The sequence below is a fragment of the Dunckerocampus dactyliophorus genome, chromosome 15, assembly GCF_027744805.1.
Source record: "Dunckerocampus dactyliophorus isolate RoL2022-P2 chromosome 15, RoL_Ddac_1.1, whole genome shotgun sequence".
NCBI classification, from domain to species: domain Eukaryota; kingdom Metazoa; phylum Chordata; class Actinopteri; order Syngnathiformes; family Syngnathidae; genus Dunckerocampus; species Dunckerocampus dactyliophorus.
Window position 1 is genome coordinate 19,839,431 of NC_072833.1, and position 15,887 is coordinate 19,855,317.

General features: G+C 41.6%; 1 protein-coding gene and 1 non-coding gene across 3 annotated transcripts; one reads left to right on the top strand and one right to left on the bottom strand.

The window, feature by feature from the left end:
* Window positions 1-4,702: 4,702 nt before the first annotated feature.
* slc3a2a (solute carrier family 3 member 2a) lies at window positions 4,703-12,666 on the bottom strand. 2 transcript variants are annotated; one of them, XM_054752434.1, is made up of 10 exons: window positions 12,539-12,666; window positions 10,885-11,088; window positions 10,624-10,808; window positions 9,188-9,361; window positions 8,448-8,542; window positions 8,222-8,355; window positions 5,961-6,070; window positions 5,590-5,867; window positions 5,284-5,503; window positions 4,703-5,204 (listed from the first exon to the last, which is right to left on the bottom strand). In XM_054752434.1, the coding sequence occupies exons 2-10, from the start codon at window positions 11,079-11,081 to the stop codon at window positions 5,065-5,067; spliced, it is 1,533 nt and encodes a 510-aa protein (XP_054608409.1). In that variant the 5' UTR covers window positions 11,082-11,088; window positions 12,539-12,666; the 3' UTR covers window positions 4,703-5,064. The 2 variants fall into 2 exon arrangements, with proteins under 2 accessions (XP_054608409.1, XP_054608408.1); XM_054752433.1 differs by lacking the exon at window positions 12,539-12,666 and adding an exon at window positions 11,803-11,934.
* A 2,496-nt stretch (window positions 12,667-15,162) lies between these two features.
* Window positions 15,163-15,234, top strand: trnam-cau (transfer RNA methionine (anticodon CAU)). The gene has a single exon. It is a non-coding gene; the product is annotated as a tRNA-Met (tRNA).
* The last annotated feature ends 653 nt before the right edge of the window (window positions 15,235-15,887 follow it).

A 15,887-nucleotide genomic window follows, 5' to 3' on the forward strand; every position in this document is an offset into this window, starting at 1 on the left:
GCAGGGGCATCCCTCATGACTGAGGGCCCTCGTCTGTGTGGTAACAGCTGGGTTTTTCAACAGGACAACGCTGCAGTTCACAATGCTCGCTTGACCAAGGACTTCTTCAGGGAGAATAACATCACTCTTTTGGATCATCCTGCATGTTCCCCTCATTTAAATCCCATAGAGAACATTTGGGGATGGATGGCAAAGGAAGTTTATAAAAATGGCCATCAGTTCCAGACAGTTGATGCCCTTCGTGAAGCCATCTTCACCACTTGGAGCAATGTTCCCACTAGCCTCCTGGAAACACTCGCATCAAGCATGGAGCTACTCATTACTGAGTCCTACTGAGAACATTTTTTGTTCTGGTTTGGAGAGTTTTTTGTTATTTTTTTGAGCGGTGGTCTTAAACTTTTGATCAGCTGATAAACAGCCTATTTCAGTTTAATTGTTGTTTTCAATAAATTACTTTTTCAAAAAGCACTTTGAAAAAGTGCTTTTTGAAAAGCAGCAAAAAGCACCCCAGATCATGATTGACCCCCCTCCACTGTGCCGGGTAGAAAACATCTCAGGTGGGATCTCCTTGTCATGCCAGTAACGTTGGAAGCCATCTGGACCGTCAAGGTTACATTTTTTCTCATCAGAGAGTAAAAGGTTTTTCCACATTTCAATGTCCCGTGAATTCTGTTGTCTACCAAAAAATCCTAAAGGAGAAAAACAAAATGAAGACTTTGGAGTGTCCTAGTCTAAGTCCTGACCTGAATCCTATTGAGATGCTGTGCCATGACCTTAAAAGGGCGCTTCATGCTGGAAAACCCTCCAATGTGGTGGAGACAAAAGTTGAACTTTTCTGGAACGTGTGTGTCCCATTACATCTGGCATAAAAGTACACCTCTTGCTCTTCAGCATTCACACGCAATTTCTATAGAAATTGGCAGCTGCAGTTGCTGTAGTTGCTATAGTTATAAAATGATGCTTTTACCTGACTTGAGTGTTTACTTGTGTTCCGCATTTGTACAGTTGATCGCAGGGATGCCTCTCAGCACCCTGTGGCGTCGCCTGCCAACACACCAACCAACCCGCAAACACACACACCTTTAACACACCTACACGCGAATGCCTAACACCTGCTTGTGACACACAAGCTCAAAGTTCTTATCTGCCGTGTGGGAAAATGCTTAAACACCAGTGAACACCTTCCACTTACTGATGCATTTGTAATTAGTTACAGATGTGAAGGCTTGAATTGAATAGCTTCCTAAAAGTGTCTCTATATTTATTTAAGTGGGCAGGTTACAACAACTTGGTAAAGCCGCAGGAAAGGTCTCTAAAGGTCACATTGTGCCAGCATTGACATAACCGGAGGCACGGCGACTCAAACCGAGAGTCGGCTGCGAGCAAGCGACTCAGGTTTGATTCTCAGTATCGTCATCTTCAAACTTCCCGTGTGATGCCACATGAACACAGCGGCCTTGAATTACAGTTTGTACGTACTGAACTGTCTCCGCCTCGCTCTCTTTGACATTTGAATGCAGCATCACATTTTTCATACACTAATAGCTAGAAGAACTGTAGCCGCAAGAGGACACAAGCCAGTGTCTTATTGTGCCGGTCCCAAGCCCGGATAAATACAGAGGGTTGTGTCAGGAAGGGCATCTGACGTAAAACTTTTGCCAAATCAAACATGAGAATCAAACCTATGACTTCTATACCGGATCGGTCGAGGCCCGGGTTAACAACGACCGCCAATCGGTGCTGTTGACCTACAGGGTGCCGGTGGAAATTGGACGACTGTTGGTCGAAGAAGGAGAGGAGGAAAGTGTGTCCGTAGGAAGAGAGAGAAGAGTATAGGACTGAGAGTAGGGACGTTGAATGTTGGAACTATGACAGGAAAAGGTAGAGAGTTGGTTGACATGATGCAGAGAAGAAAGGTGGACATACTGTGTGTCCAGGAGACCAGGTGGATAGGTAGCAAGGCTAGAAGTTTAGGAGCAGGGTTCAAGTTGTTCTATCATGGTGTAGATAGGAAGAGAAATGGAGTAGGAGTCATCTTGAAGGAGGAGTTTGTTAGGAATGTCCTGGAGGTAAAAAGAGTGTCAGATAGAGCGATGAGTCTGAAGCTAGAAACCGAAGGTGTGATGGTTAGTGTTGTTAGTGGGTATGCTCCACAGGTAGGATGTGAGCTGGAGGAGAAGGAGAAATTCTGGTTGGACTTAGATGAAGTGATGCAGAGCATACCTAGAAGAGAGAGAGTTGTCATTGGTGCAGACTTCAATGGACATGTTGGTGCAGGAAACAGAGATGATGAGGAGGAATGCAGAAGGACAGATGGTGGTTGACTTTGCAAAAAGGATGGAAATGGCTATAGGGAATACTTTCTTCCAGAAGAGGCAGGAACATAGGGTGACCTATAAGAGTGGAGGTAGGAGCACACAGGTAGACTACATCTTGTGTAGACAGTGTCATCTGAAGGAGGTTTTTGGAAAGAAAGTCAGAGAGGCCAGACTGAGATGGTTTGGACATGTCCAGAGGAGAGATAGGGAATATATAGGTAGAAGGATGCTGAGTTTGGAACTGCCAGGCAGGAGGCTTAGAGGAAGACCAAAGAGGAGGTTTATGGATGTAGTGAAAGAGGACATGAAGGTAGTTGGTGTGAGAGAAGAGGATGCAGAAGACAGGGTTAGATGGAGGCAATTGATTCGCTGTGGCGACCCCTGAAGGGAAAAGCCAAAAGGAAAAGAAGAGAAGAATAGCTAGAAAAACTCAAAATTTGTTATCCTGCAAAAAAAAGAATACTGAGAAACTAGTGCTGCCAAATATGTATATGTAGCATATACTGTATGTGTGTGTGTATACAGTATACACACATACAATAGGTGCTACAGTTAAACAGTTAATATATAACAGTTAATATAAATGTAAATACCTAGCTTTTAGCTTTTTTTGTTTTCTTCATTGCAGTTCGAGTATCCTCCGCTTTTTGCCAGTCCCTCACAAGTTTCTCATTCACTGCACACTTTCTTTCTGCTGCTCGATTACCATTTTCGGCTTTGTCTTTATAAGTTGATGTTTATGTCGTAAACTTTCAGTGGTACCGGAGCGATAGGAGTAGAGTGCCCTAAAGTGCCCTCTTGTGGCTGTCAGTGGGATTTACTTTTTGAATGCGTTTGTGTTTCGTCTTTCTCAGTCGTGTTTCGTCTTTCTCAGTCGTCTTTATAAATTGATGTTTGCACACACAGTGGTTTGAAAAGTGTTTGCCCCGTTCTAATCTTTTGTTTTTTTTGCATGTTTGTCACACTTAAATGTTTCAGACCATCAAACAAATTTAAATATTAGTCAATGACAACACAACTGAAGACAAAATGCAGTTTTTAAATGACACTTTTTATTATTAAGGGAGAAAAAAAATCCAAACCTACGTGGCCCTGTGTGAAAAGGTGATTTCCCTCTAAACCTAATAACTGGTTGGGCCACCCTTAATTGCAACAACTGCAATCAAGAGTTTGCGATAACTTGTAATGAGTCTCTTACAGCGCTGTGGAGGAATTTTGGCCCGCTCATCTTTGCAGAATTGTTGTAATTCAGCCACATTGGAGGGTTTTCCAGCATGTACCGCCACAGCATCTCAATAGGATTCAGGTCAGGACTTTGACTAGGCCACTCCAAAAGTCTTCATTTTGTTTTTCTCCTTCAAGATTTTTTAGTAGACAACAGAATTCATGGTTGTATTTATCACAGCAAGTCTTTCAGGTCCTGATGCAGCAAAACAGCCCCAGACCGTCACACTACCACCACCACATTTTACTGTTGGTATGATGTTCTTTTTCTGAAGTGTGGGGTTACTTTTATGCCAGATGTAATGGGACACGCAGCTTCCAAAAAGTTCAACTTTTGTCCCGTCAAGCCACAGAGTATTTTCCCAAAGGTCTTGGGGATTACCAAGATGTTTTCTGGCAAAATTGAGACGAGCCTTAATGTTCTTTTTGTTCAGCAGTGGTTTTCCTCTTAGAACTCTGCCATGCAGGCTGTTTTTGCCCAGTGTCTTTCATATGGTGGAGTCATGAACACTGACCTCAAGTGAGGCCTGCAGTTGTTTGGGTGTTGTTGTGGGGGTTTTTGTGACTTCTTGGATGAGTCGTCACTACACTCTTGGGTTAATTTTGGTTGGGCGACCACTCTTGGGAAGGTTCTCCACTGTTCCATGTTTTCACCATTTGTGGATAATGGCTCTCACTGTGGTTAGCTGGAGTACCAAAGCTTTAGAAATGGCTTTATAAACTTCTCCAGACTGATACATCTCATTTAATCTGTTATGTTTTAACGGGTGGGGGGATTTTTTTTTTTTTTAAACCAATGCAGAGTAAAGCTTCTTCCTGCCTGGAGGCGAGATGAGCAAAACACACGCATGGGTATGACCATATATTACCTCGTGCACTGCCACCTCCACATTACTTGCATTATCATTCACAGTAGCAATGCTATAGTTCATATCCATGAAACTGTAAATTGCAGCATGGACATTTATGGACAATAGGCTCTTTGCTTAAGCACTATATAAACTAAAAGGCATTTTAAGTAATATGTTTAAGTATAGGATTTTAGAATAGGCACTTTACATAAAAAGGTGCCACTAAATATCAACAAACGGAAGAACTTTGAAAATGCACCTTTGAATCAATTGTCTGTTACGTCTGTCACACAAGACAAGTACAAGGGAGCCAGTACAGAACTTTTATTCATTTCTCTTGAGTTTTCTTGAACTCTTTTTCCTTCTTCTCTTTCTGTCATACACACAGCCAAACTACTAAAAGTACAATTTCTTTTGAAGAATGGAATGTCTGAATAATATGTATTTTCACTGAGTGCACATCTAAAATGACTTTTAAAAATAAACTCCAAAATTGTAACAGCTGGCCATACACTGGTATTTGTCAATTCTTGTTTAGCCAAATCCTTTAAAATATGTAAAAAGAAATGTTCTGCAGCCACCTTTATTCTTCATACATCAGATTGACTCCTGTCTTAAAACAAAACTAAAAGTCAAACTACTGGTGACTTTCCTGCAGCCTGGCGCCATCTTCAGCCTGTGTAAGGGAAGTGCAGAAGAACACCTTGTCCAGGTCCCACGGTGATTTTGTCTAGGGGGACTTTGGAATCTACCTCCAGTTCTGGATCAGTGGACACCTTCACTAGTGCTGATTCTGGCAACTCGACTCCTTCTGCAAGAATGAAGGAAAGGTTGAAAGAAAATGTTAAATAATGACAAAAATGAGGAATGAAAAGGCGGGTAGGCCTTGCCTGTTGGTGGGAGCTTGAGTTCGAGTGTCTCCGGCGCATAGCCCCAGTTAACTGCCGTGATGAATCTGTCGCTCTGGTCCCACAAGCGTAAGAAAGAGAGGGAGGTGGCGGACGACTGGAGAGAGTAGTAATCGCCGTGGAGGAGGGAGCGCTCTTTACCTCTAAGGTCGCTGAGAGATTTGAACCATTTTCTCACTGCTATGTATTCTTTACGTTCGGCCTGTGCGTGGTAGGATGGAGAGTAAGTTTAAAAAAAAAAAAAAAAAAAAAAAGTTAAAAGGCACTCCATTTCTTAATCGCGCTTACCTCTGAAGTCTCGTTGACAGCAGCTCCCTCCTCTGGCTCCTTCTCAATGTTCCAAACCATCTTGGGAGATTCGTCACCCTGCATCTGGAGGCCGATTTCGTCACCATAGTTGAACACGGGCGTTCCGGGCATGGTGAAGAGCAGCAGCTGGTAGAGGCGAATCAAAGCTTGAGATGCGGCCCGTTTGGACAGTTGGTCCCGTTGGGCGGCGCCAAGACCCCAAGCCAGGCTTCTCTGCTGAAGGTGCAGGGTGTCTAAGGCGTTGATGCGCTCCCCGCCTGTGGACATCAGCCCCGAATGATTCACTTACACAAAACTGCATTGCAAGAAAAGAACTGGAGAGGACAATATTACAAGCGCTGGTGGCCTACCTTTACTTCTAGTGCTGAGCAGGTCCGACAGCACCAGATCAGCGCTGGAGCCATTGACCAGCTGGGACACCTCAGTGACCGAAACACCTTCAGCCACGCCCATCAGCAGTCTGGCAGAATCAAAACAGACATTATTTTTCTCTCCCTGAAGTGTCCACTAGAGGTCACTTGGAAGCAACTTCTGCTGGTCTCACTGTACAGTATATTGTGCATCCCGCTATTTGCAGTGGTTATTCTCCAAGAGCCGCAATGAATGGCGAAAAACTGCAAATAATGGACGCACCCATAGAAACAACGAAACACATTTGAAGATTTAACAAACAATTTCGGCCCTAAAGCATACAGTATTGCAGAATTCATTTTATTATCAAACCCAATTCATGTTGGAAAACACTATGCGGAAATTAACTGCAAGCAAATAAACGACAAGGAAATGTTGGCGAAATTTAATCCAATCTTGTCTAATTTTGTCTTGTAGATGCTAGTAACAAGTTAGGATTACAGTCGTCCCTGGCAATATTGCAGTTCCATTATCGCTCTATTGCATTTTTTCCAAAAATTAAAATGATCGCTGTTTCATAGTTAACTATGGCGTATTAGTCCAAAAATATTGCAAGACAAAAAAGGTATCGTAACGTTCCATTATTGAGATATGACATTAGATTACACTTTCACACTGCATGGACTCACACATGACACGTCCGACATGAGTGAAAAGAACTTCTCCTCCCATTCAGTGTGAATGTTTTTGGCTTCTTTGTCCTTCTTCCCACTCAGTTTTGAACCCTTTCTTAACTTGACACCGTAAATAAATTGGAGGCTAAATACTTAGCTCGCTAGCTCCGTCTCGTGCCACTGCAGTGATCCCGTAGCTTGTGCATTACAGTTGAGCTATGTATTGTAAACAAAGAATAATAGGAGTGTAAAGGTGACTATAGGGGTGTTACTACATGCCTACAGGGCTCTAATAATGGTAAAGATTGTATTTACAAAGTCATAAACAGGTTTTCTATGCTCCAATATGAAAATATTCCATTTAAAGGGATAGTTTGGATTTTTTTACATTAATTTGTATGACAACCCCATAAGCATTTAAGTAAAGAGTTTGGCTTCTCAAAACAATATGCCTCCTCAAAAAAAAAAAAAAAAGAAAAAAGAAAAATCACAACTCGCTCTGTGTTATATTTGTTTCGGAGGCGAGAGCACACAAGGACAAGGTCAGAGACAAATACAGTATAACAGTGATTGGTGAGGTCTGATTTTTTTGAGGAGGTGTTTGTATAATGCAAAAGTATTACCCTCTTGAACACATTTTGTTTTTAGAAGCCAAACTCTTAAATAATCCAGCAACTAAGCAGAACTACTTTCCTCGTCACAGAAATCAGACCAGACTGGACTCGCGGGAGCAAATGGGGGAGGGGTAAGCCACTGCTGATGGGGATGTCATAAAACTTGTGAAAAAAAATCCGAACTATCCCATTAATATCGAATCCTAATTCGTGGAAATTCACTTATCGCAGTCGGGTCTGGAACCAAATTAACCGCAATAAACGAGGGATGACTATATAGCCAATCACAGCTATTTTAGCTGTGGGTGGGAGAGAGGGCAAGGGTGAGTTACAAAGCAGCTCCAATCAGAACTACCATCTTTGTGAGGCTGGGCTGTTGGATTTACAAAACTATACCGTATGCTGCAATATTGTAAGAAGTATTATGTCTTATGCAGGGTGGATTTATTACTTAATGCAGTAGTTAGACTTTGTCATACATTATTATCATTCAACATCTGAAAAATATATTTTTATGTTTTTTTCCAATTTCAGGTCAAATATAACACTAAACTTAGTGAGACTGATTGAGATATAGTCACAGATTAGGGCTGGTTTTTGGTGTGGATTTTACTCAGAGATGTTTTGCAGATGGTCTCAATAAAAAAGGTAGCTTCAAGGAAACTTTAAAGATTTTGATTTTAGTCAGTGAAAGCTTACTGGTGTAATTGTAGTTGACTAGAATGTTTTGAAATTTACTAGATGAAACAAATACATTTTAGTTTAAAAAAAAAAAGCTTCTGAAAAGTACATTCAGACACACACACACACACACTTGATTTACCGTACTTTGAATACGCGGTGCTCTACTGTGCAAACAAAACCCCCCCCCTGCAGTGCTGGAATGCTTTTCATCTCCATATCCAAGTAAACTTTCCCACAAGTCTTTCCACATTGTAGCACATTCACACACATTTTGTTGTGTTTTCTTACTTCTTGGCATCCTCCGTATCGTTGCCCTGGACCGTGCCCTGCAGGCTGGACCAGTCCAGAGCATTGGAGGCTGAGGCAAGGCCGGAAATCTTGATGCCGTTGACGCCCAGACTAAGCCAGTGTTTCGCCGCAGCCTGAAAGACAACGTGATCACTTTTTTTTTTAGCCTAGATAACGCAGCAAGAAGGTCAGTTTGAATACAGCACAGATGCATGACAACTCCTACCTGGACATCATTCACGACATCGTTAAGGACGCTGTCGCTGAACCATGGAGACGCTCCCAGATAGTTTGGAGTCAAGTCGAGCACCACAGAAATACCTGAAAGGACGAGGATTGGTCTTAACTACAATGAGATGTTGAATTGAGTGGATCCCCGCCTATTCGGGATTCAGCATTCGCGGCGCTTCAAATGTGCAGATTCTTATCAAAACATTATAATCTTTTTTTTGCGGGAAAACACTCCCATTTGTGGATTTCCGCTACAAAATTACGCCGTTTCTTGTAGGGTCATCAACTCTAACCTCTGTCTCACTCATGTGCGATCAAAACATACAAGGCATGCTTGGAAGCCCACACACACTTCCAATATATGTACGGTAGGTACACATGTATGTCAAGTTTGAATGGCTGGGTGCTTTTGTATTTGCCTCATACTTCCTATTGGTGGCGCCATAGCAAGGGGAAAGCGGTGCCAGAAAAAGGTAACGTTATGTCAAAGTGACAAAAAACTTTTGCCGCTGTAAGTCGTAGATGTCTTCATCGCAGTCACACTGCATAGCAAATGTCATCATCATTCACTAGTGGCGAGTAAAATGACGTACAAGGAAGAGAGGAACGAGCTGGCGTGGAGTATGGTGACGGCTGGATGCAGCAGCTTGATCAAGGGGCTAAAAAACTATTCATGGTTGGTCTCGGACGTAACGCCTGTATTAAGTATCAATAAGTGATTACATGAGCACCCACCCTTCTTATGAGCCTTTTCCAAGACAGCAAGGAGGTCCTTCTCACTTCCCTGAGTAGGGTCAATCCGTTTCAAGTCCAAAGTGTTTGGCTTGTCAGCCTGCACCGTGTGAATAGGGCCGAGCACCAAACCTTTCACCTTCAGCTGGTTGACATTGTCCAATTTATTCTCAACACCTGCGCACACACACACATGAAATGAAGAGGTTTGTGAGATGAGAGCAAAAAAAGAAGACGCTGCTGCTCTGTTTCAGTGTTGACACAAGACAGGAACATGTGAACAATCCCTCCACACCCTCTGGAGGCCATGTGAGCACAAAAAGATCCTTTATGGGAAAACAAGTCATGCGTGATGCTGGTATTGGTTGGAATTCTGCCAGGTGCCTCTTAGAAACCCGAGCCTCCCTGCAGCAGCACAATGCACCCTCCCACCTCTTTAAAGAGAACTTCAAATGGGCACATCCGCATATCTTATCAACAGTGTTTTAGAAGAGCAGATTGAACAAATGTCCATAGTTTCCACAATTTGGAGGTTAAAACATTTTTTTTTTTTTTTTACATACACAAAAGCAGTCCCAGTTATGGGACTCATTGTGTGGTTATGATAGGCTATACATTCAATAATAGCTACCATTAGGAGCTAAACTTAGCTCAATCGCTATCATTAGCTGACAAACTTAACTTATGCATTTAGTTATGTGTGTTATGTGCGATGTGACTTGCAATGCCACAGCAGCAAGAGGGCAGGTTCATAATGCTTGCAGCACATTTGAGCAGTACATAGGGCTTAAAATAACAACTATTTTATCAGTCGGTTACTCTGAAGCTTTCTGTTTCAATTAATCGAGTAACCGGTGAGGCCCTTGACGGACCAAATCAATATTAACCAAACACAAACTGTTCGTGGGATTGGTCGCCGTCATATTAGAAAAGAAGCAAAAATGTGGATCACTGTAATCCAAAGTCAAATCTGATATGTGTGAATATCTTGTTTTGCCTAAAACAAAGATAATAGGACTGCTTTCATGGATGGCTAAGGAAATAAAAAAATATTCACATGTGAGATGCTTAAATCGGAGGATATTTACCTTTTTAAATAAAAAAATGATTACTCAAATTGCAAAATAGTTGACGATTAACTGGATAATTGATTAATTGTTGCAACTCTAGAACTTAGCTGAGGCTGCAAACTTGCAGAAGTTGCTTAACATCCAGCTGATAGGAGAGCACATGATATACTGACGAAGTGACTCGGTGTCTTTTAGTCCTTGAGACACTCGACTTTGTCAGCAGTTTCGTATCAAGCCAGAGCTTTGTCACAAGAATTAGCCAACAGATAGCCAAAGATACCACCACCGTCTTGCTTGTACTAGTTTGAAATAGAAGGAGCAATGTTGATGTTTAAAAAAAAAAAAAAAAAAATAGTGACATGTTAGTACCTGCCAGTCCATTGGAGAAAGCCTCAAGGTCAGATATCTGGTATAAAGGTCCCATGTTCCACCAGTTCATCTCCGGAATGGGTTTGCAGCGTGGAGCCTGCACTATGATGACGATGGCCCCAGCCAGCATGCCCACCCAACCCAGCCAGAAGAGGATGAGCAGCACCCAGCGGGTCCGCACCCATCTGAAGAGAAAGGCCTGGGATTTAGTTGTACGGAGCTTACAAAAATTAATAACACTTCTTACTGATGAACTCTTACCCTGGAGTGCCTGCAACCTTCATGAGTTCTTCTTTGGACAGGCCAGTGAATGTAACATCCTCCTCCGGAACCTTCACTTTGACGCTTCCATTCTTCTCACCTCCTACAGTCTGGCCATCGCCGGTCATGGGCTGCTTCTCAGGGTCCAGCTCATTGAGCTCCACATCCTTCATGTCCACCTCTGAGTCCTTGCTCATCTTTAGTCTACATTCCAGAGGGGAAACATACACATAGGTGTTGTGATTTAAAGAAGGGATCCATTATTCAATTTGACCCTGACACCTTCAGTGCACACAATGGACTGAGGGTGACTTCAATGCTAAAATCAGATTTTAAATCGACTTTGGAGCGGCTTTTTAAGTGCTCTGCAAAAGTATAAAGAAGTGTGCATTGTTTTTGTCTTCTGTGACTAATATACTTATCTAGGCTGACTCATAACGTTTTTTAAAAAGTTAGTAAGATAAGAAGACTACTAATGCAAGGAAAGGGTCACCACCCGTCTGACGTAAGGAGCCGTCAACGTTGCATTATTCATTTGGCTAGCTAGCCTGCTAACTAGCTAAATTCAAGCGGTGTAAGCAACCTTATTTACCAATAAAAGTAATTTTATACATTTTTTTAAAAAGTCGATAGTTTTGGCAAGAATGTTGGAAGTGTTTTAAGTGGGAGTTTTGATTAATTTTCTCCTTTCTGTTAGCAGGTAGGTCACGCTGTTGTAAAAAAAAGATTTTGTTTCGAACACCTACGGATTGGCGATTAAACGATTGTTTTATGGAGATAAAGAGTGTTTTATCCTTTGTTGGCAATTACTTTAAAATGATGAAACCACTTTCGTCATCAAGTGCACAAAGCTAAAGCACACGTTCATTTGTATTTAAAAAAAAGTTGTGCACAAACAATAAAGAAAACATATTTTACCTGTGAAGTGTAAATTATAATCCTTCCCGTGTAGTAGTTATTTTTCAAATCTTTCTTGAAGGCAGTTTGTTGTAATCTACTTACAAAGGAGCTCTGCGCGTTTATGAAGCGACTCTGCTGGCCACTCCTCCTACAGTGGGCGGTCGGGGTGGCTGGATCGATACACATATCGACACCGTTGAAACCAATGGCAAAACCCGTATTATCTCGATACTAGCGTGATTAGATCATTATTTTTTCAGTTGTACTGTTTTATGTTCACATGTATATGCGTATTTTTATTGCGGTGTCCATGTTGTTACAGTGTTGATATTGTTATACAGTATCTATATATTGTTTAATAGGAATGGGCGCCAATAGTAGTTACTGCTTTTGAGTAGTTATTTTGCTCAATTGTATGTATTTTATTGTTCACATATAGATTTGTTGATATTTTATGCCTAAAATCATTGTCCTGTGTTTTAATCTGATTATGATTATCAAAAAAGGAAAACCACGAAATTATTAAAGGAACGTGAAAATATCGGTATGGCATCAGCAAAACCGGCCGTATAGGTACCTGGTATCGGATCGACACCATAATTTGCAGTATCGCCCAACCGTAGTGGGTGGTGACTCCTTCTACCCAGAAAACAACTTTCGACTACAAACCAAAGTGTAAAAAAACCCTATTTATCATAACCGTGTCGATTAACAGCTACAAAACCATACCATGATGATAAAGATATCATCACACCTGTGCCGTCTCCTTCCATTGTGTTCTTCTACCCCATTTGTACAAGAAAAAACAAGAAAAACAGGTCTTCAAAATGTGTGTTCCCCTCCCGTGCGGTGTCAGCACTGTACACACGGAGACAGGAAGCTTGCAAAAGAAACTGTGCTGTAGAGTGCACAGCTTCTGCACTTTTGTTTTGCAGGTTCCATTTCATGCTTTCACACAGGTTGTACTTGAACTTACTCCTCCTACGGAGCTTGGCAAATCACCACCAAAATTAAACCTTGTATACTAAACAGATGGGCGACAATAAATTGTGAAAAATGGGAGTTTTGACTATAAGGTGAGGGTGGAGCTTGGGGGCGAAGTAAGCCATTCTCCTAGAAACACAAAGCGCACCCCCTGGAGTGTTATAAAGCACGTACTGTATGTTGGTCACATTGGTATGAGCAGAAATCATCCAAAAAATCTATGAGGTAGTCCAACATTTTGGTTTGCAGGTGCCATTTCATACGTTTGTACAGGTCATACTCGAAAGCCTCTGAGGGAGTTGGCCCAATGGAACCTATGCTGTTGGATGCACAGGTAGTTGGCCATTTTTTATGGAAGTTGCTTACAATGCAAAGCAATGCATCTGATGCAAACCAAAATTGACCCCTTTTTTCTGTTAAAGTGCTTGGCAATGACCAACAACTTTGTGATGTAATCATCTGTTGGCACCCTCATCAAAAGTTGAATTGATTTAGTCTGATGAAGTCATTTACACCGCTGCTTGCAACTCATTCATATTCATTCAGTGGGTGTTGTGTTGTATTCGCGCTGATATCACACTCAGTCCAGCAGCAAACCTTTAAATGACAGAAACACAGTATTAACCATATTGAAGGGCCACTGGTATCAGTGAGCGCAAACACGAGAGCAAACACGTTCAAAGAAGACATGAGTGCATCCAAGTAAAGATTCTAAAATAACTATTCACACTTGCTGCAGGAGTTGAGTTACATCTATGGACACGCTTCTGGGAAAAAGACCCCCATGGAAACTAAATGTCATGTACACGCAGTTTCAATGCTCCGTCTGGAGACATTGTGTGCTGTGTTATCACTGTTCTGGAGGGAAGTTATGTTATTAGTTGCAAAAAGATGACGTAACATTCTAGAAAATTCATTTGTACGGTTTGGAGGGCTTGTTTAGTCTGTCTTTTGGGACAGTGACATTCATACTTGTCCTGCAGTACATATTTGGCCTCCTCCTGCGTTTTATTGCCCATAATTAATTGTGCATGTGAGGCGTATCAAAAGTAACATGTCACTAGGCAATGACTCCTCCAAGAAGGCAAACACTTGCCATCTGTTGCTGTTTTTAACTTGTGTGTGTGCTTGGCAGTCAAGCTGCAAAAGAGCTGTTGACTCATACTGTGCATGCCTTGGAGGAAACTGATTTTGTTTTGGGGGGAAAGGAGAAGGCAGGAAACAAAAGGAGGAGCTAAAAGAAAGAGGGGAAAGGGCAGCAGCCCCGAAGGGGGGAGGGATGCATAAACATGTTTATGAGTTTGGGGTGCACTACAATTGGGAACAAAATTTGCAGTGTAATGTGGCCCCGGGTAATGATAGAAACACAGTAAGCCAAGCTCTATCTTGTGTCTCTGGAAAGCCTTTTATAGTTCACTTCTCACGTGTGTCGAGCATTTAAAACATGACTGGGGGGGAGTTGGGATGGGTGGCAGTAAAATGTTTTTCCTCCAGACCAGCACAGTTAGGATGCTTGTTGGCTTAGTTTTGGCAGGACAGGGGGAGAATTCCCCTTTAATACAACTGTGCACAGTAGAAAGGAAAAAATACCTAGATAGTTTAGCCTTTTTGCCTTGAGGCCAAACTGTGCACCCATCTCCTTTCAGCAAAGATTAAATAAAAAAACACGTTACCGAAAGTGTCAAAGTAAGGCACAACTACACTCTTGAAAAGCTTATTTCATTAAGTATGAGTGCGTGCTAAAGGGCTAGGCGGACGCACGTGAATGCACACATGCTGAGCCTCACTATAAATTCCTGTCTGATCTTTCAGTGGGAGTTTGTTTTGCAAGCCAGCACAGCATAGGTTTAAAAAAACACTCACACAATGGACCAGTTTAGACCGACCTGCTCTGAGGGCTCTGCTTTCAAGTAATTCTTTGTAGAAACAGACAAGTATTTAGATTCAAGATTCAAGGGTTTTATTGTCATATGCACAGTAAAACTGGTGGTTCTGCTGTGCAATGAAACTTTTACAGGTTTTACAGGAATTTACTTGTCAGACTGTAGCACAATTGTACTTCCCTGCATTCCAATCTTCAAACAAAGACACCGCGCATTTAGTCAGCTGTTTCTAACGTTTACGTAATAGAAACAGGGAAAGTTAAGAGCATGCAATCAAGCAGTGTGATGTTATTGCTTTATGGTCACTGATAACAGAGGGGTATCGTGATGTACATTAACCTATTATGCAAGTATATGTAATTAGTACATGTAATTTATATTTATTTACACTCCATGCTGATGGATAAAAAAGTGTGACTGAACTTTTAAATTCAGCACCATATTCCACACATTTACACGGGCCTGTTGGTCGAATATGGTATTTAAATATCCTGAAACCAATACGCTGTAGAGCAGAGTGGCGCAGCGGAAGCGTGCTGGGCCCATAACCCAGAGGTCGATGGATCGAAACCATCCTCTGCTAGGATGTTTTGTTATTCTTACAATAAAATTGATGCTGATTATAGATTTAATTTTGCTTTTATAAAGTTGGACGACTTAAGTTCTAATGTTGTTGAATATTGTTTCACATAATAGCATAACTAGCACTTGCCCAGTCGTTTATGTCTGATGTACTTTTCCCTTCAATATATAATCTATATAATTGTATATAATAAAAATAATCAAAGACAGAGACGCAATAACAATATTTTGTTATTGTCACGTATGTAACTTCCCCAGTTTGTTCTTCTGGCCTTTGTTCCATTGTCCGAAACAGGATTACAGCACCACTTTATAATTTGTCGGTCTGTCGATTACCGGCCAGGGAGGTGTCGGAAGACAAACAGCCTACCAAAAATTTTTGCTTAGACTCGCTGTGGGACCCCTGACAAGGAAAAGCCGACAGTGAAAAAAACATGTATTTATGTCATTTTAAGCATTCCCTGTCGGTTAGTCGCTGTCACGATAGCCCTTAATTTGAGCTCTAGCGCCATCAAGTGGATATATACTTCACTATATCTGAAGTATAGATTATCATATATTATTTATGTCCAGTTAGATTAGTCAAATATACTGAAACATTGACAAACAATGTACTGTAGATACAATTTTAGTACAATAAAAAATTTTTGACGT

Bases quoted from the DNA above. Each gene is read 5' to 3' on its own strand.
- slc3a2a (XM_054752434.1), bottom strand. From the start codon at position 11,081: ATGAGCAAGGACTCAGAGGTGGACATGAAGGATGTGGAGCTCAATGAG. The intron at 6,071-8,221 runs GTAAGAAAACAC...TGATTCTGCCAG, and splicing joins GATACGGAGGATGCCAAGAA to ACTGCTGATGGGCGTGGCTG. The intron at 5,504-5,589 runs GTAAGCGCGATT...TACCACGCACAG, and splicing joins CTGTCAACGAGACTTCAGAG to GCCGAACGTAAAGAATACAT.